Source organism: Peromyscus maniculatus, chromosome 8 (assembly GCF_049852395.1).
Source record: "Peromyscus maniculatus bairdii isolate BWxNUB_F1_BW_parent chromosome 8, HU_Pman_BW_mat_3.1, whole genome shotgun sequence".
In the NCBI taxonomy this organism is placed as follows: domain Eukaryota; kingdom Metazoa; phylum Chordata; class Mammalia; order Rodentia; family Cricetidae; genus Peromyscus; species Peromyscus maniculatus.
Window position 1 is genome coordinate 101,063,474 of NC_134859.1, and position 23,006 is coordinate 101,086,479.

Here is a 23,006-nt window from a genome sequence, read left to right on the forward strand (position 1 = left end):
GGAAGGAGTGAACCTCCTGCAAGCTGTTCCGTAACCTCCACGCGCATCTGTTTCTGTCCCGCACGCCCTACACAGAGTGAAAAGCGGGAGGAGGAGGGAAGGGGGAAAGGGAGGGAGAGAGGGAGAGGTAGTAATACTAAAAACAAGCGCTCCAGGCCAGCACTGCCACCGTGGCTCAAGCCCTGGAACCAGCCCAGCTCCCGCCCCGGCGGAAGTACTTCCGCCCCCATCAAAGATGGCGGAGGGGGCGGGGCGGAGCTGGCAGGCGGAAGCGGCCGGCGGGCCACTGGCTTAGCACCATGGCGGCCGCGACCGCCTCCCCGGCTCTGAAGCGGCTGGATCTGCGCGACCCCAACGCGCTCTTCGAGACTCATGGAGCGGAGGAAATCCGCGGGCTGGAGCGCCAGGTCCGAGCGGAGATCGAGCACAAGAAGGAGGAGCTGCGGCAGATGGTGGGCGAGCGGTACCGCGACCTGATCGAGGCGGCCGACACCATCGGCCAGATGCGCCGCTGCGCCGAGGGGCTGGTGGACGCCGTGCGGGCCACCGATCAGTACTGCGCCCGCCTCCGCCAGGCCGGCTCCGCGGCGCCCCGGGTCCCGCGGGCCCCGCAGGTCAGTCCGGGACCCGAACCCGCCGCGTCCCACCGCCCTCGCCGTCCGGCGGACCCCACCCCTCACCTTCCGCCGGAGGAGCCCGCCCCTCGCGCTGGTCTGTGCTCCGGGGAGGCGTCTGCCGGCCTTGCTCTGGACGCTGGTCCGCTCCCGAAAAAAGTCAGCCAGCCGGGCCTTTTGCTCCAGGAGCCTTCCCGGACTTCCGGACGATTCCCTCGCCTCCCTCGGGTTCCCAGCGCTCTCCTTCCCTTTTAACTGAAAACGCCAGGGGTCCCTCGACAGTCAAGGAGCAGATTTCTCCCGTTTGCTCACATCTTTCCCATCAAGTCATTCATTCCTCATCCCACCCTGTACCGAGCCTGGAGAATTGGGGGAGGGCAGCCTCAGCCGTCAGGCCCTCCCCCTTTTAATAGGTGAACAATTTCATTTTAGGCAGCGAGGCTGGTCTAGAAAATTCAGGTCATCCCGTCTTCCATTCCCTGAAACTTTAAAGACCCTATGTGGAAGGATGGGGTGGGAAGCACATCCTAACCTTGGCATTGGCCTAGGCATGAACAGAGGGCATGTAGGGTAGATATTTTTAACCCGGGAGAAGTTACTGAAACAGTAGAAACAACAGAAGCACAATCTGACTCTCATTGGGAGCTAGCTTTATCATGCTGCTTGGTTTTCAGGAAAATCCTAGCCAAAAAACTGGGGTAGTGTGATGAAAACACGCATAGAAGGTTGGAAATCCATTGGCCCTTATCACTCCCGAAGCTCTGCATTAAGTACAGTCCCCTTCAAATGACCAGACAGCTGGCTAACTTCAACTATATAAGCCTACTTTAAAAAAATGTATTGATTTTCATAGTTACGTCTGATGCATTTCTGGGGCAGCCCCACAAATGCATTCTCCATTCAAATCACAAACAGAAGCCTCCCAATGTCTTTTCTGAAGCTTACATGCCAATCAAGGAAGTAAATCCATGAGGAAGTGAATTTTTTTCATATAAGTAATTTAGAATAGCAGGAGAAAATATTTTATCATAAAAGTGATTAATCACCAAAAAAGCTGTGTCCGTTTGATATCACAGTTCTGAAGGAAGTGCTTTAGGTGTGGGTCCTCAGTAAGGACAGCTGAGACTTGGAACATTGATGTCTCTGACCAGCTATGCTCCCATAACAAAATATTTGACACTGGGTAATTCATAAAGAATAGAAATTCATTTTCTACAGTATTGGGTCCTAGGAAGTCCAAGATGGAACCGTTAGCATTTGATGTCTATGAGGATCTGCTTGCCTCACGTGGCAGATGGGGAGGAGCACAAAAGAGCCAAAGTTAGTCCATACCCCGACTATACACACACACACACACACACACACACACACACACACACACACACACACACAGCACTGATGAGGACAGAATCGTGAGGTGAGAGAGCAGACTGAGACCTGAAGCCTGGACCAGATGAAAATTTGGTGCAGGGTGGGTGGCAAAGAACAGTGAGCACAAATCTCTGGTGCCCTCAAAGGGGAGGAGAGAAGTAGGAAGATGGGACGTCAGAGAAAGGAGGTGCCTGGCACCAACAACCAGATGGTGAGATGTTGGCCTGCCTCAGACCTCAGTGCCCCACCAGCTGAGTGGTACTAAGTCTAGCTTAATGGAACTTCAGTATTTTTTTATTTTTGAAGATGGGGGTTTTTTCTCTGTTTAACCCTGGCTGTCCTAGAACTCACTGTGTTGACCAGGCTGGCTCTGAACTCACATAGATCCATCTGCCTCTGCCTCCTGAGTGCTGAGATTAACGGTGTGCACCTCCACATCCGTCAAAGCCTTAAATCTTAAGATATCCCCAACTTCTCCCCAAGCCTGTGTAAACGGAGCTATGCTTTTGTTTGCTCTCCTTTCTGCCCTTCAGCCACAGCCAGCATCTGAGAAGTTCTACAGCATGGCTGCCCAGATAAAGCTGCTCTTGGAGATCCCCGAGAAGATCTGGAGCTCCATGGAGACCTCTCAGCATCTCCAGGCCACACAGCTCTACCTGCTCTGCTGCCACCTGCACAGCCTGCTCCAGCTGGACTCCTCTAGCTCCAGATATAGCCCCATCCTCTCCAGATTTCCCATACTCATCCGGCAGGTGGCAGCGGCCAGCCACTTCCGGTAAGTGAGCGCCCACTGGCTCTCTAATGATGTCTGGACCTCACTTAACCCCTACTGGGTCACCGAATCTGTCTTCTTTCCTGAGGTACTGAGGTACTTCACCCCACACGTTAGCCATTCTTGTTGATCTTTGTGAGTCTTTCTAGGTCAACTATTCTGCACGAAAGCAAGATGCTGCTCAAATGCCAGAACGTGTCGGACCAGGCTGTGGCCGAGGCCCTGTGCTCTATAATGCTCTTGGAGGAGAGCTCTCCCCGCCAAGCCCTCACAGACTTCCTGATGGCCAGAAAGGCAACTATTCAGAAGCTTCTGAACCAGCCTCACCACGGTGGGTGTGCTTTTCTCCAAAGTGTAATTCTTTAACAGGGATGGAGCAGTGTGTGTCAAGAGAGCCTGAGGCATCAGGTTCTGTGTTCAGCCTTGCTAAAGGGTATCGTTTAAAAGAGGGTGGCTTCTTCCTACAGGTGCTGGCATCAAGGCCCAGATTTGCTCTTTGGTGGAGCTGCTGGCTACTACTCTGAACCAAGCCCATGCCCTTTTCTACACTCTACCAGAAGGCATGCTGCCAGACCCGTCCCTGCCCTGTGGCTTGCTCTTCTCTACCCTGGAGACAATCACAAGCCAGCATCCCACGGGTGAGCAGAGAACCTTTTCTCTCATTTATTCAGTTGATCTGCCATGTCCCAGGCACTATGCCACACTCTGGGGATCAATCAGTGAACTGAGAAGATTCCATCTCCTGCTCCGTGGATGTCATAGTTGGGTTGTAAAAGCAGATGCTGAATCTTCAGAGGTGCAGGTTGCTGTTTGACGTCAGTCATAGTCATTGCTGTAAATGTAAGGTACCAGTTGCCTAGCAACACCGGGAGGATCTTCCCAAGGCCAAAGAGGACTTCACTGGGGCAGTGGTGGTGCATGCCTATTACTCCCAGCATTCTGGAGGCAGAGGCAGGTGGATCTCTCTTGAGTTCAAGGCCAGCCTGGTCTACAGAGTGAGTTCCAAGGCAGCCAGGGCTACACAGAGAAACCCTGTCTCGAAAAAACCAAAACAAACAAACAAACAAATAACAACACAAAAACCCTGAAAGCTGAAGGTTGAGAGGAGTTACTGAGTGAGGAAGGGAAGAGAGTCCCAGGTAAAAGAAAGAGGAGGCTCAAAGTCCTGAGATGAGGGTGTTAGTGTGTCTGAGGAGCTGAAAAAGGCCAGCAGAAGAAGTTTCTAGAGTGGGGGGAGGATCTAGTGAGAAGAGGCCCAAGGCATGTCCAGGGGCCAGGTAATACACAGCGGCGTGGGCCAGATGTTGGAAGTTGGACTTTACCCAGAGGTCAGGGTATTCTTCCATGACCTTGCAGGCTTGGGATGCTCCCTCCGCCACATGTCCCCATGCATCCCATACTTCTTTGGGATAGCATTTTCCTAGCTATCATTAAATGTTTTCATGTGACAGTGGAGTCCTTCAGAGCAGAGCTGTGATACTGAGAGCCAACAGGAGGCTGTCACCGTGGTCCAGGGTCAGACATAGGAGGGGGACTTGGGTTAGAAGGGAGCCATGAGATGGGGTGAGTGGACAGTCATCTCTGTTGAGAGGACTGGGGATGAAGGATTGGCTGGAAAGCACGTGGGCAGGGAAGTATCCACGTTAACTAGAAGAGGAACTGGTTTGGGGCTGGTGATCGACTTACAGTTGCAGAGGAGACACTGGAGAACACCGAGACCCTGAAATGGGACCAAGAAGTGAGCAGGTGTCCCCAGAGACACACACCTGCAGTACACACATGGCAGCATCTGCAGCCACAAAGATGGCTGTGTCAGTGAGCAGAGAGGATGACGAGAGATCCCTGGCATCGTAGGACAGCAGGATGAGGTGGGACGGTAAACTCTGCAGGCAGCCAGAGGTGACAGGAAGTGAGTACAGGGTAGTTACACACACACACACACACACACACACACACACGAGAGCATGCGCACACATGTGCACACGGTGGGACGGTAAACTCTGGAGGCAGCCAAAGGTGACAGGAAGTGAGTACAGGGTAGTTACTCACACACACACACACACACACACACACACACACACACACACACACACGAGAGCACGAGCGCACATGTGCGCACAGATACACAACACCCTCCCTCCCGCTCTGAGCTGGCAAGTAATCATTTATCCCTCTCATGAAAGGTGAGTACTCACTGACCTGCCCTGGCCTAGTAAAACAGACATTCAAGGTTCCCTTGCAAGAGCCTTGTGCTTCAAACTCCGAGTGGCTTTTTGTTTTTCAAGACAGGATTTCTCTGCAGCCCTGGCTGTCCTGCGACTCACTCTGTAAACCAGGCTGCTGAGTGGCCTCCTACAGAGTACAGTGACAGGCACTACCCAAGGAGCACAGTGCAGGCCTGAGGGATGACCAGGAGACTCAGCGGGCAGGACAGGTTGCCACTGGTTGTTCCCTTGGATCTTCAAGGGACCTAGGATGCTGAGGAAAGGGAATTGACCAGCCTGCACTGTTTTGATAACTTAAGCTCTGTTGTTAGAATGTCAAGGACTGGTGGGCACAGTGGCATGCACCTGGAGTCCTCGATACTCAGAAGTCTGAAGCAGGAGGACCACTGGGACTCAGGGCTGGAGACCAGCCTGAGCGACATGGCGAGACCCACCTCAAACACACAAGCACGCATGCACAGGCGCTCACGCACGCACGCACGCACGCGCACACACACAGACTGCACAGCACTCTTCCCCTCCCTGTTTGCCCTCCTTTCTCTCCCCCTGGCCTGTCTTCTTCTCAACCAGCAGAATGGCAGAGCGTGGGGAAGCTGCCGCACAGTTTTCCCAAACAATGAGGGCCTGACACTCCCTGTGCTTTCCTCATCTCACCTTTTATCCAGATTAACCCTCAACGGGGGCGGGCTAGGATTTCTGGAAGTTCCCTCATGGTTTTCCAATTGTTAATATGCTGTTCAAAGCACAGCCTGGATTCTTCTCACTTGGCTTTTCTCCAGGAAAGGGCATCGGTGTCCTGCAAGGGGAGACGAGGCTGTGCAGCTGGTTCAGACACCTGCCAGCCTCCATTATGGAGTTCCAGCCAGAGCTACGAACTCTCGCACATCCTATCAGCCAGGAGTACCTGAAAGACACACTGCAGAAATGGATCGACATGTAAGCAGTCAGAAAGCATCCCTGAGGTTCGACCTGCACACAGCCTTTGATGTGGCTACACTTGAGAGGCAGGAGCTGGGACTCAGTCACCTGGGTGATGTACCACATGCCATCCTCCCAGGATGCACTGCCCCCTTTGGACCCACTTAGTACCTATGGTGGGAGAATCAGAAAGTTGTTTTTCCATGGGATGGAGAGATGGCTCATCAGTTAAGAGCACTTGCTGTTCTACCAGAGGACTTGGATTCAGTTCCCAGAACCCCCATCAGGCAGCTAACATCCACCTCTATAATTCCAGCTCCAGGGGGATCTGCTGCCTCTGACCTCTGAGGGCACCTGCACTCATGTTTACCTACCTGCACACACACACACAAGTACACATAATTACAAATAAAATCTCCAAGCTGGGCAGTGATGGCGCACGCCTTTAATCCCAGCACTCAGGAGGCAAAGGCAAGCAGATCTCTTGAGTTTAAGGCCAGCCTGGTCTACATAGTGAATTCCAGGACAGCCAGGTCTACACAGAGAAACCCTGTCTCAAAAAAAAAAAAACACTTTAATTTATTTTTCCAAAACAGTAAGCAGAGGCTTTTCTCCTTATGTTTGAGTTCTGAATACTCTGAGCTTTTGTTTAACGTGTTGGTTCTGAAGCCATGCCATGGGGCTGTAGATAAAAGTTGGCCTAAGAGGGCTAAAGAATCCCAGCTTCAATCCAGTTAGAAATGTGCTGATGTACTCAAGTCAGAGATTTCAAAGGAAGTTTTAAGAATCTGTCTTAATGATGTATGAAAACCACAAATCAAGGCCAGGTATGCTAGCACACACCTTTAATCCCAGCACTCAAGAAGCAGACAGATCTCTGTCCAGCATGGCCTACATAGCATATTCCAGGCCAGACAGGAGTGCATAGTGAAACCTCTCTTTAAAAACAAAAATACAAAATCCGGGAATCCAGTAGAGCCCAAGGAAGTGGTCTTCTTCCAGGTGCAATGAGGACATCAGAAATGGGGTCACCAACCTGCTCCTGTACGTGAAGAGCATGAAAGGTCTCGCGGGGATCAGAGATGCCGTATGGGACTTGCTTAGCAATGAGTCCGCCAGCCACAGCTGGGAGGAGGTGTGTCAGCGGCTTCTGGAGAAGCCGCTCTTGTTCTGGGAGGACCTGATGCAGCAGCTCTTCCTGGATCGCTTACAGGTGCGGTGAGCATCACGTGGACCCCGACACCCCAGCCCAGGGTGGCCTTTGACCACGTTAAAAATGCCCTCATTTAGTATTTTCTTCCCCTATTTCTTACCACATCTAAATTTTCTAAAAGCTAAGAGAGACAGCAGGTTGTTGTCGGGTGCCCCTCAGTGATGCTCTCCTTGTTCTCTGCCACTGTGTTGACGGTATCAGTCTTTTTTCTCATCACTGTGACCTGACAGAAGTAACTTGAGGAACGATGTGTTTTAGCTCAGTTTTGAGAGTTCAGTGCATGGTCACTTGGCTGGTTCGGGCCCATGGTGAGAACATGTAGCTGAGCCTCACTGTAGTGAGGTAGGACACATGACCAGAGCATCGGGAGAGCCTTCTTTTTACCTGGAGGCAAACAGGAAGCAGATGGGGTGGGAGGGACAAGAGTCTAGATCCTGAGAACACAGATCCAGTGCCCCTGCTCTCATGAAGCTCACTCCTAAAGTTGCCACAGCCTTCCAACATGCCACCAAGGGAGACCAAGCTGTTAACCCCTGAGCCTGTGTGGGCATTTCACTGTCAGGCTCCAACACTCACTGCGAGTGTGGTAGAGAATGTTCTGAATGCTGGCATAAACTGCCATTTCAACTCATTTGCAAATTTCCATAGCGTAATGATGACTAAAACTCTGCCTTCCTTCTCTTTAGACACTGACCAGAGAGGGTTTTGAATCCATCTCCAACAGCTCCAAAGAGCTTCTGGTCTCAGCTTTGCAGGAACTGGAGACCAACAACTCCACATCGAATAAGCATGTCCACTTTGAGCAGAACATGTCTCTCTTCCTCTGGTCCGAGAGTCCCAGCGACCTGCCTCCTGATGCTGCCTGGGTCAGCGTGGCAAACCGGGCTCAATTTGCCAACAGTGGCCTCTCCATGAAAGCGCAAGCTGTCAGCCCTTGTGTGCAGAACTTCTGTTCAGCCCTGGATGCTAAACTGAAGGTTAAACTGGATGACCTCCTGGCCTACCTTCCCTCCAGTGACACACCACTGCCCAAGGACCCCTTCCCCATGCACCAGGCTAAGAACTCTGCCTTTGATAGATACGCAGATGCTGGGATTGTGCAGGACATGCTGAGGACTCAGTCTGTGGCCTGCATCAAGGACGTTGTGGGCTGCATCCAGGCAGAGCTGCAGACCATTGAAGAAGTCACACAAGACCGGGAGGATGTCCTTCACGGCACCAAGCTGCACGCAGTCCTCTTCATGGCCAGACTCTGCCAGTCGCTGGGAGAACTGTGCCCTCACCTGAAGCAGTGTATTGTGGGAAAGTGTGGGGGCTCTGAAAAACCTGCAAGAGAGGCCAGGGCTCTGAAAAAGCAGGGGAAGGGAAAAGCTCAGGAGGTGCTCCCCGTGCAGGCCCAGTGGCAGGAAGTGAAGGAAGTCCTGCTCCAACAGAGCATCATGGCCTACCGGGTCTGGAGCTCAGCGCTTGTGAAAGTGAGTGGCAGGACTTCATGGGGTCTTAGGCCAGTCTGGCCATCCTCAGTCCCAGAGACAAGTAACGCTTAGTCATAGCTACCTTAACCTGGGCCAGGCAGCTCGGGTGTAAACGCCTGTTCCTCAGCCTAGACTTCGCAGCATGTTTCCGTCTTACCAACCTGGACAGGGAACCCTGCTTCCTGCTTGTGTCAATACCGCAGCCCCTGTGGTCTCCAACCAGGTGACACCTGCCATTACTGGAGGGGCTAGCAAACGCACTCTCCTGCTGAGTGTTAACTTGCCAGGAGAGTGGGGCTGGCCGCCTACCACCTACACACACACTGCAAGGGCCCTGAGGAACTAATGTGGCCGTTCTCTTTTTATCACCAGTTTCTGATTGGTGGATTCACACAGTCATTGCTCTTAAGTGATGCTGGCTCAATCCTGGCCACTGCCACCAACTGGGATGAACTCGAAATTCAGGAGGAGACGGAGTCTGGCAGCAGTGTCACATCTAAGATACGCCTCCCCACGCAAGTGAGTTCGTCCCACTGTCACAGATCTTTGGGCTCCAGAAGGGGAACAGACTGTTCTGGGGAAGCAGGGTGGCTTTAGAAAGCCATTTCCATACGTACCTTCTGAGGAAGAGCTGGGCGCTTTGGGTAGATGCTCAAGTGGAGAGGTCAAGGTGAGTATCCTAGGAGAGAGCTAGGCGTGGCTTGCTGAGTGCACTTAGCAATGTGTTGTTCTCATCTTTCAGCCGTCCTGGTATGTACAGTCCTTCCTGTTTAGCTTATGCCAGGAAGTTAATCGGGTTGGAGGCCATGCCTTGCCAAAGGTGACCCTGCAGGAGATGCTGAAGACCTGCATGGCCCAAGTCATAGCTGCCTATGAGCAACTCACAGAGGAACAACAGGTAAAGGTAGGTATCCAAATGTTTTCCCAAACAAACAGACCTTGTTCTTGGATTTGGGCGGTTCGTATGAAGAGCACAGAATGGTATCATTGCCCAAGCCAGGCCCCGGTCCCATAAATGTGCTCTGTTGTGTTAGGAGAGGCATTCAGCTCTGCAAGTTGACCTGATCTCAGGTTCAAATTGGTCACCCTGAAGGACAGGGTAAAAGCTTTCATAGTAAAAACAGCTAAGCTTTGGCACCATGCAGGCTCTGGGCAAGTCTAGCCCCTTCATCTACTCAGGATCAAATGTAAGCAGCAGACGAACAACCGCTCAGCTGGGAGTGGCTTTGTTACACGGCGGCGATGCAGCCCTTCCATGCTGGCTGCCAGGGGAGATGGAGGAACCTATGGTGCCGAGGTTCTCTTTAGGATGGGAGGAGGCTCTTAGCCTCCACTGTACCTGTGACCCTGGACTTGCCCTATGGTTTCATTGGGAACATTTAAAGGCAGGGCCATCCTGACTTGAGTGAATTCAGTGGTCTTCACTCCTGGGCCTCAGAGCTCAGATACATCTCCAGGCAAGAATCCTTGCCTTTTGGGATGGCTACCTACACCCAGAGCCTGTTTTTAAGGGCTGGGTCTCTGAGATTTTTAAGACCAGAGTTCTGTATTTAACACTTTGAGACTAACCTGGCCCTGTGGGTGTCAACAGCACCTTCTGAAACTGTACCAAGCTGTAATACAAGCATAACCTGCAGCTGCTCTTGGAACATGTAAGGAATCACCCCCTCACCAGCCAGTCTTCACTTGCAGAAAGAAGGGACATTTGCAATGACCCAGAACCGGGCCCTGCAGCTCCTCTATGACCTGCGCTACCTCAACATCGTTCTGACCAGCAAGGGGGAGGAGGTGAAGAGTGGCCGGAGCAAGCCAGACTCCAGGTGACTACTGGGCACCTCCAAGCAGCCTCTTCCTAATGTAGTTAATGGACAGTACACTTTCAAGGGTTCCTCTAGGGATTTCCCCATTTTACAGTGGTAAGAGAGTGCAGCGTTCATTAGAAACCATACTTCAAGTTAGATCTTTTGTCTGGGCCAGCAATAAACCACATCTTGCACTGTGCATAATACCTCTATAAGCTGCCAGGCTGTGGTGGTGCACACCTTTAATCCCAGCACTTGGAAGGCAGCGGCAGGCAGATCTCTGAGTTCAAGACCAGCCTGGTCTATGGAGCAAGTTTCAGGACAGCCAGAACTAAACACAGAGAAACCCTGTCTTGGGGAGGCAGGGGTCTATGAGCTGAGCACATCTCACACTGTTGTGTCCTGTACTATTAAGCTGTGGTCCAACACCATCTTACAGTAGTCTGTATGCTGATGTATGACAACAGTTTAAGCTGGGACCATCTAAAGCCCCTTTCCGGAGGCCTCCAAAGAAAGCCAGCTAGTACATTGACTGGTTTCTCTTAAACAATGAGTCACTGTGTGACTGGTGGTTAAATAATACTTGCTGAATAAATTCCACAGCCAAGTGAGGCAGGCAGAACCTGTTTGGTAAGTGGAAGGCACTGGACTTAGGCATCATGGCAGGCTGCTTGTCAAAAGGACACCGAGCAACTTGGCTGGAATAGTGCCCACCTCTAGGGTTTCTCTGGTAGTAAAATACTGCCAGATCGTTATCTATCATGAAATGTGTGGAGAATAATGTTTCTAACTCTTCTCAGAATCGAGAAAGTGACTGACAGACTGGAGGCCCTCATTGACCCCTTTGACCTGGATGTTTTCACACCACATCTCAACAGCAACCTTAATCGCCTGGTACAGCGGACTTCTGTAAGTTGGGTCACAACCATGCTCAGTGTGACTAGAGAAACTTAGTTCAAATCACACACCAAGCCTGCTCCAGTCCTTCCTGCACAGGGATGAGATACAGCCACTTCCTGCAAGAGGATTAGGTAAAATGCCATGGGCTTCAATAGCCATGTTGGAGGTAAGGGTCAGTTAAGTTTATCTGCATGAGCCTCACAAAATACATGGGTGCCCAGGCCCACTGTGGAGGACGTGTGCCACTGACCTGCCACCGAGCTCAGTCTCCAGGACCCTTATGTTACAAGAAAACTGACTCCAGAAAGTTGTCTTCTGACCTCCACGTGCGCTTGCAAACACACACACCCACACCCACACACCAAATGTTTTAGAGAAGAACTACATGGCTTTGGGATTCTCACCCATGGCAGATTAAGGAGTAATTCTTAAAAATCCCAAACGATGGGTAGACAGTGAAGTGACTGTTTCTTGGGGTGACAGTCACTGGGCCCCCTCCCTTTCTTATCTACAGGTTCTATTCGGATTGGTTACTGGTACAGAAAATCAGTTTGCCTCCCGGAGCAGCACATTCAACTCCCAGGAACCCCATAACATCCTGCCACTGGCCTCCAGTCAGATCAGGTGAGTAGCTCACGAGGCTCTGCCAGGCCGAGACCCCTGCTCACCTCGCTGACATCGTCTTTCTTGCCTTGAGGTTTGGACTGCTTCCACTGAGCATGACGAGCACGAGGAAGGCCAAGGCCACCAGCAGGGGCGTGGAAACAGAAGCCCAGGTCAGTGAGAAGAGGCTCTCTTGGTCCTTCCAACCCCTCCCCAACTCAGCACCCAAACCCCCACCAGCTCTTTTAGAAATAACCAATTAGGCACTGTATGGCAATGCACTAAGGCTGCTTTTAATGGCGGCGCAACAGAGTACAAGGTTTCACTAGCTTGAGCGCATAGAAAGATGCCCATCAGCTGGAGCAAACAGCCTCAAAACAGAAAGGGACCCAGACCCAGACTGTGAAGGACACACAGCACAGGATCGATGGTTTCTTGCATTTTGTAGGGTGAAAAGAGCTGACTGTTCCTGGCAGTCCTGCACTGTGATCAGAGCATGGGGAGAAGACCCTTTTGTCTTGCAGATGGTGTCATCTGTGCCTTTAGTTGGGTGGGAAATAGGAAGAAACGTGCTTTCTCAAGCATTGTTTTATTAATACATGTTTTGTTTTGGTAGGACGCCATCCATTAAGCCTGCCGGAGCCCTCCTGGGTATTTCTGGATTGTGTTGTGTACATGTGTGCTTGACGGCTTCTCTTATAGCCCTGTTTGCCTGACTGTTAGAACTCCAGTAGAGTATCCTTTCCCACGTTCCCTGCCAGCAAACCCAGTAAGACCTAAGTCCTCGGCAAACAGCTGGTTTTAAAATCTGGAAAATGGTTCTAAAAGAAAAAACTTTGTGAACTTCGGGCTTCATGACACTAGTTCCCATGTCACACAGCTGGCCTTTCCATGCTGTGGCCCTCAGAGGACCGGGCCATGGAAGGTACGCATGTTCACTCTTCCTGGCATGGGCCTCCTTCAGACTGTACTTGTATCATAGTGTAACCCGCTCTGGTCCAGCAAGTACCTCAGACCTTTCTTACTACAGCCATCCCTGCTCCTCAGTGCTACTGCCTGTGTTGTGTGGCCTCTGAGTGGGGTACACGGAGGGGGAGCAGGCAGGAGGCTGCGGGTGAACACTTAAGGCACTTCCTCTCATCTAATGGCAGGTTGGCCCCCCGGCACTCTCCAGAGTAGGTGACCCAACGCATCCTGGCTCCTTGTTCAGACAGCTGGCCAGCGAGGAAGACGACTCACCTGCACCTTCCTTATTCAAGCTTGCCTGGCTCTCTAGTATGACAAAGTAGCATGGAAACAATGCCCAGGCTCTCTAATTAAATACTCCTGCATTATTTTTACTAGATGTGCCTCTGCTTGTGTTTCTACACCACCCCAAACTGTCTGGTCCTGATGATGGAGTGTGGCCCCTGGCAGGGCAAGGATGCTGACAAGCAGGAGTTCAATCCTTGTTCTCTTCAGCTATTGGCAGCTTGGGCTTCATCAGCACTGATCACTGCCTTGGTTATGGGCACTGCAAGGGTTAGCAGTTAAGCTGTTAATACACAAGTTTGTCAGTTACTAGGTATTTCTTGACTTAAGAGACTGTGTTCTCTGTAGCATCTGAGGTGCAGACTAAAGAAACAGATATGGAACTGATATTCTCCCTAGAAATACAAATGTGTAACAGACCACAACTAGGGGAGGCGCTTGGCCTCGTGGTCTTCAAGAGTGGACGGCGGTTCTGTTCAGGGAGCACTTTCCATGGACATCTACGTACTAAGAGGTAGTATGACAGTTAACTTCAGTGCAAGACTGAGTCAAGCTTCCTATTTGGGGAGAAAACTTAATTTTTTTTCCCATGGAAACTAGATATTCTTTACTAGTTTATTGAGTTAAAAAAAATTGAAGATCCCACATTTTAAAGAGGCTCTTACAGTACAATGTCTAACTGACAGATGTGGTTTTCAGTCAGAGGGAGACTTCCTCAGACACTGCCATGACATAGACTTGATGCCCTCTCTCAAAAGAATTCTATAAAAAATTGCTCCCAAGCCCCTCTGAAATCACAATAGTGCAGTAAAACCCCAAGTAAACAGCTGCCTGCTGACCCAATACTCAAATATAGACTGAAAGCCAACAGGCATTTTTTTTCTCTGTGTGCAACTTTTAAAAACAAATCATTAAGTTGAAATATCCAATCTGCACAGTGCTGTCCCTTCACAGAAGGCAAGAAACTGCTGGAGCATCATGTTGGCGGCCGGCCTCGGTGCTGTAGGCTGTGAAAATGGGCCTCCTTCAGGGTCTGATTGATAAGGAAATAAGGGCCTTGGCACAGTGCAGACTGCTCGGGCACCGGCTGGGGGGTGCTGGGGCAGGATCCGGGGATGATCTGGCTCAAGCTGCTCTCTGGCCCACTGGCCCTGTCCGGGCTGTTGATGATGCTGCTGCTGCTGCTGCTGCTCCCACCACTGTCGCTGCTCGAAGACTGGAAGACAAGGAAAGAGCCAGGGTCATATCAGCCATTCTTCCCGCAAAAAGGCTTTACTTGGGCTTAAAATGAAAGGCCCTATTAAGAGTCTTCTTTGGCCAGGTGGTGGTGGCACATGCCTTTAATCCCAGCACTTGGAAGGCAGAGCCAGCTGGACCTCTGTGAGTTCAAGGCCAGCCTGGTCTACAGAGCGAGATCCAGGACAGGCACCAAAACTACATGGAGAAACCCTGTCTTGGAAAAACAAAAACAAAACAAAACAAAAAAAACAGTCTTTGTAATGGCTAAAGAAAATCCCACTGTGAACCGGGCGGTGATGGCACATACCTTTAATCAGGAGGCAGAGCCAGGTGGATCTCTGTGAGTTTGAGGCCATCCTTGTCTCCAGAGTTAGTTCTAGGACAGCCAGGGCTACAGAGAGAAACCCTGTCTCCAAAAACACCACCACCACCACCAAATAATAATAATAGTAACAACAATCCATTGTGTATGTGCCCCATGCTTTTACATTCACTCATCTCTTGATGGACACCTAAGATGACTCCATTTCCTTGCTACTCTGAAGAGAGCAACAATAAACACAAACGTGCAAGTGCTTCTGTGGTGGGATGCCCAGGAGTGGTATCTCTGGGTCATATGGCAAGAAAATGAAACGGATCCAAAACTGACGACGATATTAAGCTACCCCAGACTTATGGACAGTGGGTACAGCTCATGCAACTAGAAAGGGCTCATGAGAAGGGAAGAGGTTTAAAGTAGAGTGGACGGTGCAACACATGAGACAGGAAAGCGGGGTAACACGGTATAAGCAGGAGGGGAGAGGTGGAACAACCCCCGAAAGTCTATCCTGAAATGCCACAAAGAAACTGTTACTTCATGCACTCCCAACACTGGGCCTCACACACACAACCAGCCTGTCACGTAGGAAGTTCTGGGTCTAATTCCAGCATGGCCCTTGACTGCACAGCCTTACCTATATCTGATTTCTTCACTTCTCTGCTTTAATCACTCATCCTAACATTCCCAGTAACTAAAGGTGGCTAGTTCTCAGCTTCAAAGTATCAGCTACTGGCTCAGGGGACAGAAAAGGCATGCCCTATCTACAAACTCTTGACACAGGTAACTGACAACTTGTACACAAAATAATGTCCTGTAACCGCTTAGGACACACTTAAAAAATTAGCCTGTCTTGGCGGGCAGTGGTGGTGGCGCACACCTTTAATCCCAGCACTCACGAGGCAGAGGCAGGTGGATCTCTGTGAGTTCAAGGCCAGCCTGGGACACAGAGTGAGTTCCAAGAAAGGCACAAAGCTACACAGAGAAACCCTGCCTCAATAAATGAATGAATAAATAAATAATAGGTTTATAAAAGCTTCCAGAGCTATACTTTCCAAGTGACTATTAAGTCCTAGCTCTCAGTACTAATATGCACACAGATAAGTCACCTGAAACAGCCAGAATGCACTGCTCAGAAGCATCCACTGGTACACCTGACACCCACACTTGTCCACAACGATCTGAGCTGTCTAGCACAGGCACATACCCAGTGCTCACAGGTACTGTCTGTGCAATTAAAGTAGAAATAAGGGGTAAAAGGAAATCGGGCAGCAGGATTGGCTGGAGTTCATTTTCTTTTTCCTTTTTTCCCCCCCTTGGTTTTTCAAGACAGTTTCTTTGTGGAGCCTTGGCTGTCCTGGAACTCACCTGCAGACTGTCCTGGCCTTGAACTCAGAGGTCCGCCTGAAGGCGTGCACCACCACCGCCCAGCTGGAGTTAATTTTTTTAAATCTTAAAGCCAATGCCAAAACAAAAAATTCACTCTACAAAGGCCTCTCCTAAGCTACCTTAACAGCCTAGACTGGCTACCTACACTTTGAGAAGGTCATGAATATTTAAGTAGGTCACTACCCTAGATCAGAAACATACCGAGCAAAAAGTTCTGTCTCCTCTTAGTCTGCTTTCTTTACTGTTTTTCGTTACAGGCACTTTCTGAAAATTAAGGCAAGAACTAGAATAAGTCTTTAGTAAGTCAAAACTGCATGTCAAGTTATATGTATCTCAAACTGTAACAGTCAAAATGACATTATTCAGAAAAGATGAGAGCTCATTAACAGTATTCGTCCAACTAGCTGGTCTTGGTGGGGTTTCTTGAGCTGTACCTTGCACGTGCATCACCCCTGCGCCTCAGCCTCCCACTGCTGAGATTATAAGTATATGCCACCATATCCAATGCTCCAGTTCATTTTTTTGCTTCCTAGTTCATTTTTATTTATTTATTTTTTTTTAAAGATTTTTATTTAATTTATTATGTATACAGAAGAGGGCGCCAGATCTCATTACAGATGGTTGTGAGCCACCATGTGGTTGCTGGGAATTGAACTCAGGACCTCTGGAAGAGCAGTCGGTGCTCTTAACCTCTGAGCCATTTCTCTGGCCCCCCTAGTTCATTTTTAAATCTTGCAAACCAACTCATGGTGTCATGGGTAAACTGTCACAAGCATACATCCAGTTGAACTGGTTAAATTGTAGTACATCCATTACATATATATGTACCACAAAATTATCCTCACCATTACCAGAGATGCCAGAAACCTAAGAAGTCACTTTTTCTTTAGACTAAACCCTACATATAATATATCATCTGGGTTGTTTGTTTATTTTTTCTTCTTCTTAGGCTGGCTTAGATGGCTTAGCAAATGAAGGTATTTACTTGCTGCCAAGACTGACAACCTGAATTTGATCTCTGGGTCCCATGTGTTGGAAGAGAACCAATTCCCCTAAAAGTTGTTTTTACCTCCATATACACAAGCTGTAGCTCGAATGTGCACACACATATACAACAAATAAATGTAATAAAAATCATCTAAAAATATTTTTCTGGCCAGGCGTGGTGGCAGCATGCCTTTAATCCCAGCACTCAGGAGGTAGAGGCAAGTGGATCTCTGAGTTTGAGGCCAGCCTGGTCTACAGATCAAGTTCCAGGACAGCCAGAACTACACAGAGAAACACTGTCCTTTTTTTTTTTTTCCATTCCCCATACCCAAGAGTTTTAAGGCAGCACAAACTGGAGTCAATGCTTTTTGTTTTGTTTTGTTTTTCGAGACAGGGTTTCTCTGTGTAGCTCTGGCGCCTTTCCTGGAACTCACCTTGTAGCCGAGGCTGGTCTCAAACTCACAGAGATTCTCCTGCCTCTGCCTCCCCAGTGCTGGGATTAAGGGAGTATGCCACCACCCAGCTCAATGATTGTTTTAAGAGAAAGAACACAAGGTTGGGTGGGTAGGGGAATGGGGTAGACTTGTGAGGAGTGGGAGAAGAGGGTGATATGATCAAATTACTATAAAATTCTGAAAAATTAAAAAAAATTTTTGTTTTTTAAAAACCTTTTCTTTGCCATATACATACTATGATACATCAAAAACCAGTCTGGAAGACACTTGTGGCAAGGTGTTTAGATTTTGGATCTTCTACTGTATTTAACTGCTTTCTTTTCCTTTTTTCAAGCCCCCAGGAGCGAGTGTGAGGGTGTGAGTGAGTGTGTGTACCACATTCATATAAAAGCCAGGAGGCCAGGAGAGGGCATCTGGTCCCCTGGGACTGGAGTTACATGTAGTTGTCGGCTGCTGTGAATGCTGGGAACTGACCAGGTCTGCAAGGGCAGTAAGCACCACTGAGATCTCCTCCAGACCCCATTATTTTTATTTTCTAAAAGTTTTAACCAAAAATATATTTAGAGAGAAAAATAACCATGAGTAAAGAACGTTAGTACAAGACAGAGTAAGGTCTTTAGTTACTTCCAACTTCAAGACCGAGACTCCCAGAAGGAAATCGGAAATGGACAACTGATGCAAAGCCCCGCCCAGCAGCTCCCTGGGGGCAGGCCGGCCTGGGCAGTCTCTGAGCACAGTCTCAGTGACTTTGTGCTGTCGCCCCACTGCCCTTGCAGCCACAGAAGCTGCTCTCGCTTGGTGGTGCTAACTCTCGGTATCAGATGGCTGGAAGGAGACACTCCTATGTGATGGAACACAGTTCAACTGCCACCCTGTCCAGAACTATCCTTGTTATACCTGCATCTGAAAAGGCACCAATTCTTGTACCCAAACTGGTTCCTGGCTGTTTGCTAATAACCTCCTCATGGAAGCACTGACCACTCCAAAGAGTCCTGCTTTGAAAACCTGTGGAAACAGGGTCTTGAGTACAGGCAGCCATTATATCTTCCTAGCTGTTGGCAGTGCGGTGCAGCCAGAAGGGCGCTGTCCTGAACAGAAATTCTGCAGTCACTTGTGGGGCTCTGGTGTGCTCAGACCCACCTGCTGTGCACACAGGATGACATGAACACGTCACCAGGGCTGCTCAGGCACTTGGCAAATATTTACTGAGCTCAAATGGGGAAAATGGTGGTAATGCATCCACAGACAACCAGAGTCCACAGCTACTGCTGGGAGAGAAATGCAGTGGTGCATGCTGGGTAAGCATGGGAGAAGCTCCTAACAGTGGCTCCACTGGATGAGGAAAACTTGGAACAGGCAGGAAATGACAAACCAAGAGAATCAGCAATAAACTCAAAGCTCATACAGAAAAAGAATGTCTTGAGAGTGACAAGCTCATTGTGGTACAAGTGGACTGTGTCAGGAGCTGGTGAAACAGAAAACACAGACAGAGAGGTCATGGCTAAATTACAAGAGCCACTGAGACACAGCAGAGGTTCCAAACACTCAGGTCATGCTCAGATCCAACCCAGGGAGTTAGGATCCCAGGGCTCTGGTGTATGATGAGATCTGGAGAAACAGAAAAGGAGCCCACTGATGTTTCCTCAAAGGCCAAGCAGGAGGCAGGCACAGGGACTGGGAAGTGTTGAAGGTGTGTGTCATACCCAAGAGGGGGACAGGAGGGCTCTGGAGGGAGATGGAGATACCCAGCTGACTGAGGACACAGGGCATGTACTTAAGAGCAGCAGATACCAGGAACCACTTGCTGAATATCAACACTCCCACAGTTTAGCAAGGGAAGGAGGAAGGGAAGGTGCCTGAGAAAGCACCACAGGACTACAGACAAGCAAAGACAGGTGGGGGAGGGGAGGGGAGAGGAAGGGAAGGGAGGGGAGGAAGCTGCAGGTGGGTGAGGTAGGAAGGAAGAGGGGCACAGTGGCAGACCAGAGAGGTGCAGGCTCAGAGGCACAAAGATAAGGAGAAAAACCAGCAGACGCCTCTGGAACCCTGGCAAGCTGGTGAGAGACAGGAAGACAGCAAAGATCTAGAAACTGCAATGCAGAGAACGAATACACTAAAGAAGGTCATCTTTATTTCCTCAAATTCCTCACCAGAGATGCTGCCCCCCTGGGTAGGCTTGCTTATAATTCTACCTTTACCAGGCTGTGACATTAGTTTAAATAAACAATAACCCCTTTACACCATGGCAGAAACTAAACACCTCTAAGTACGGTTTCTAGTCATAAGCTTTAGAAAACAGCCCAAGCAAGCCTATTAATTGTGGAGTCTCTCTGTTCATAAACTCAGAACGAAGCCAGGAGTGGCAGTACATGTCTGTAATCCCAGTGCTCCGGAGACAAAGGAGGGAAGACCAGGAGTTTAAGGCCAGCCTGGGCCATCTGGGCTATGAGACTCTCAAAAAGCCAACAAAATGAGTACAGGGCAGAGAGAGATCAAGCAAGAACAAGGATGGAAGCCTCCTCCCTGATGGCCAGCTCTCACACTGCTGGAGGATGCTATGTAGGCTGCTGAGGGAGAACTCAGCTGTGGACCCTCAACGTTACACTACTGAGTGGCCAGGCAAAAAGTACACACTGCTGCCAATGGCACTGAGTCAGTAATAAGGTAACCAACCTCCCGGGCTGTACTGGAGACCTACTCCAAGGGGTACCACAAACCTGTCCAAAGGCTGGAGGCTGGGGAGGTCCTAGGCCTCAGCAGGGAAGCTAATGGACTCATGTACCCATCCAACTGCCATCTCAATCTTGCTGTTTCCACCTCAGATAAGGCTACGTAAGTCTGGTGAAACATTCGGCCACACATGGGACTTACACATCATTTCCTCTCGAACATCAAAGGTTGAGAAGGAGAGAATGGAGGAGCCAGAGGAAGGACTGGAGTGAGGTAGAATACCTGTGCAGTCTGGATCTCACAGGATCAGGGTTTACTGGCCAAGACCTGTGCAAGCTCAGACCTGTCTAGCTGGTGAGATGGCTCAGGGGTAAAAGTACTTTATTACCATGCCTAACAACCTGAGTTCAGTAGCCAGGACCCACATAGTGTAAAGAGAAAACCAACTTCTACAAGTTGTCCACTGTTCTGTGTAAGCATTACACTAAATAAATAAATATCATTTTTAAAAGTTAAAGATTGGGCCTGTCAACATTCTGCCATGGAGAGAAAGGACCTATGAGCCCCTACTCCAGGACAATAGTAGCTGTGGGGGAGGGAGCTCACAAAGCTTCACTCCTCCCTGAGTATCTACAGTTAATGGCTACAGGGCAAGGTCCCAACACGTTCTATGGAGCATCCATTGCAAGGAGTCTATGATCCTATAATAACTTCACCCACAATCCTGCAAGCAACCCTAATGAAACTCAGTGGGTCATCAAAAATAGTAAACCAAAAAATAATCGAAGACAGGAAAGTATCTGGGTGGGAAGGGAACGGAAAGGGAGAGGAGTCAATATGATAAAGTGCCTTGCATGTATGCATGAGATTGCCATAAGGAAGCCTATTATTATGTATAATTAACATATGTAAAATAATCAGAACCAGAATGTGTGTGTATTTATCACTGAGAACCACATGCTTCCTCCCTTTATTACAAAGGGAGGAAGGGAGGGCATTCAGAGTTTTTTGTTTGGCTGGTATTCTGTTTTGTTTTGGAGACAGGGTCTCACTGTGTAGCTCGGGCTGTCCTGAAACTCACTATATAAACCAGTCTGGCTTCACAGAGATCTGCTTGCCTCTGCCTCCTGAGTGCTGGGACTAGGTGTGTCACACTTTGGCCGATGCTATGCCCATCTAGAAAAAAACATTTTCACCTTTCAGGCCCTAGTTTCTCTTCACCTCCATATCCACATTCACCAATGCTTTCAATTTACATGAACCTACAAAGAAAACCCTCTCGTGGGCAATATGATGGCACACTCCTGTATTCCCACATAGAGAAAGAGAGGCAGAAGGATCAGAAGTCTAAGACCAGCCTTGGCTATCCCAAGACTCTATCTCAAAAAAAAAAAAAGTAATTTCAAAAGTTCATTTGTCGCAGAGTTATAAACAACCCTAAATCCTCACACAAGAGTTAGCCAAAACAATGCTGTATTTTAGCAAACACCTACTACTCCCAAAAAGATTCAAGATGGAAAAAATTAAGAGCTTTAGTTGGGCCTTCAATCCCAGTACTTGGGAGGTAGAGACATGATCACAAAAAGTAAGTTCAAGGCTAGGCTGAGCTACAGTGATTTCCAGGCCAGAGTGGGCTCTCCTGTCTTAGAAAAACCAACCATCACCAGGGAGATGGTTCCTCCATGGTGGAGAGAACCAACTCCCACAGCTGACCTCTGACCTAGACACATACACATTAAGCACATAATATACTAAGTGAATGCAATAGTAATTAGTAAATGTAATACTAAATTAGACAATAAATCTAACTTTAAAGCAAAATTAAAAATGGTCACTTTGATATTAAACATTTCTAGAACATGCCCCACTGGGAACTGGAGGAATGCCTCAGCAGCGAAGAACACTGGCTGCTCTTGCAGAGGACCTGGGTTCAGTTCCCAGTACCCACATTGTGGCTCACAACCTTCTGTAACTCTGGTTCCAGAGAAACCTACACCCTCTTCTGACCTCCACAGGCACATAGTGCAGATATACATGCAAGCAAAACACTCCTACACATGAAATGAAAACTAAAAACATCTTTTTAGAAGATTATGCTAGCCAGGCAGTAGTGACGCACGCCTTTAACCCCAGCACTCGAGAGGCAGAAGCAGGAGGATCTCTGTGAGTTCAAGGCCAGCCTGTTCTACAGAGGACAGCCAGGGCTACCCAAACCTTGTCTCAGGAAAAAAACAAAAAAACAAAATAAAACAAAAACCAAACCAAACAAAAAAAGATTATGTTAAACCGGGCTGGGGATATAGCTTAGCAGTATAGCACTTGGCCTGGCACGTGCAAGGCTCTAGGTCCTACAGATAAGTAAATGAATGAATGAATGAATGAATGAATGAATGAATGAATGAATGAATGAATGAATGAATGAGCAAGTGAATAAATAAATAAATAAATGCTATATACATCCCCACTGTCACCTAACCCAGTTCTTCGGAGTTACAGCAGTGACTGTGAAACCCTGTGGACCCCCTCCCTGTTTCTGTTATTTTGGGCACATCTCCCTACTCTTACTAAAGACACTCCTGGGGCTTCAGTATTAGCATCAGAATTCCTCTTCCTGCAAATACAAGGAGGCACATGCTGCTTTAGGAAAGCCACTTGCTGCAGCTCCACATCTTTCCAGCCTTCTTCCCATGATCCCTGGGTACTGGGAAACACTGGTGACGATATTCTGCACTCCAAAAGGTGTCACTTTCATTTATTCATGTAGAACCTCTGATTACAGGGCACACACCTGAGTACCAGAAGGCAG

The 23,006-nt window shown here is 49.1% G+C and overlaps 3 protein-coding genes across 8 annotated transcripts in view; 1 reads left to right on the forward strand and 2 right to left on the reverse strand.

Moving 5' to 3' along the window:
* The window catches only part of Slc39a11 (solute carrier family 39 member 11), a 441,489-nt gene extending 440,525 nt beyond the window's left edge, over positions 1-964 (reverse strand). The window contains exon 1 of one of the 2 annotated variants that reach the window (XM_076543667.1): positions 681-964. The gene's annotated coding sequence lies outside the window, so the exon portion shown is untranslated. The remainder of the gene's footprint in view (positions 1-680) is intronic. The other variant, XM_015993764.3, reaches the window with a different exon arrangement.
* Positions 1-13,236, forward strand: Cog1 (component of oligomeric golgi complex 1). Its single transcript, XM_006970444.4, has 14 exons — positions 1-614; positions 2,519-2,760; positions 2,907-3,088; positions 3,225-3,395; positions 5,762-5,918; positions 6,903-7,113; positions 7,800-8,588; positions 8,961-9,107; positions 9,331-9,492; positions 10,281-10,408; positions 11,191-11,299; positions 11,805-11,914; positions 11,988-12,066; positions 13,045-13,236. The coding sequence occupies exons 1-14, from the start codon at positions 300-302 to the stop codon at positions 13,180-13,182; spliced, it is 2,940 nt and encodes a 979-aa protein (XP_006970506.1). The 5' UTR covers positions 1-299; the 3' UTR covers positions 13,183-13,236.
* Vcf1 (VCP nuclear cofactor family member 1) overlaps positions 12,163-23,006 on the reverse strand; it is a 22,608-nt gene continuing 11,764 nt past the window's right edge. For 3 of the 5 annotated variants that reach the window (XM_015993784.3, XM_015993797.3, XM_076543668.1), the window contains exons 3-4: positions 16,290-16,352; positions 12,163-14,360 (exon numbers count right to left, since the gene is read on the reverse strand). In XM_015993784.3, the coding sequence (XP_015849270.1) occupies positions 14,121-14,360; positions 16,290-16,352 (303 nt within the window). In that variant the 3' untranslated portion in view covers positions 12,163-14,120. The remainder of the gene's footprint in view (positions 14,361-16,289; positions 16,353-23,006) is intronic. The other 2 variants (XM_006970445.4, XM_006970446.4) reach the window with 1 other exon arrangement.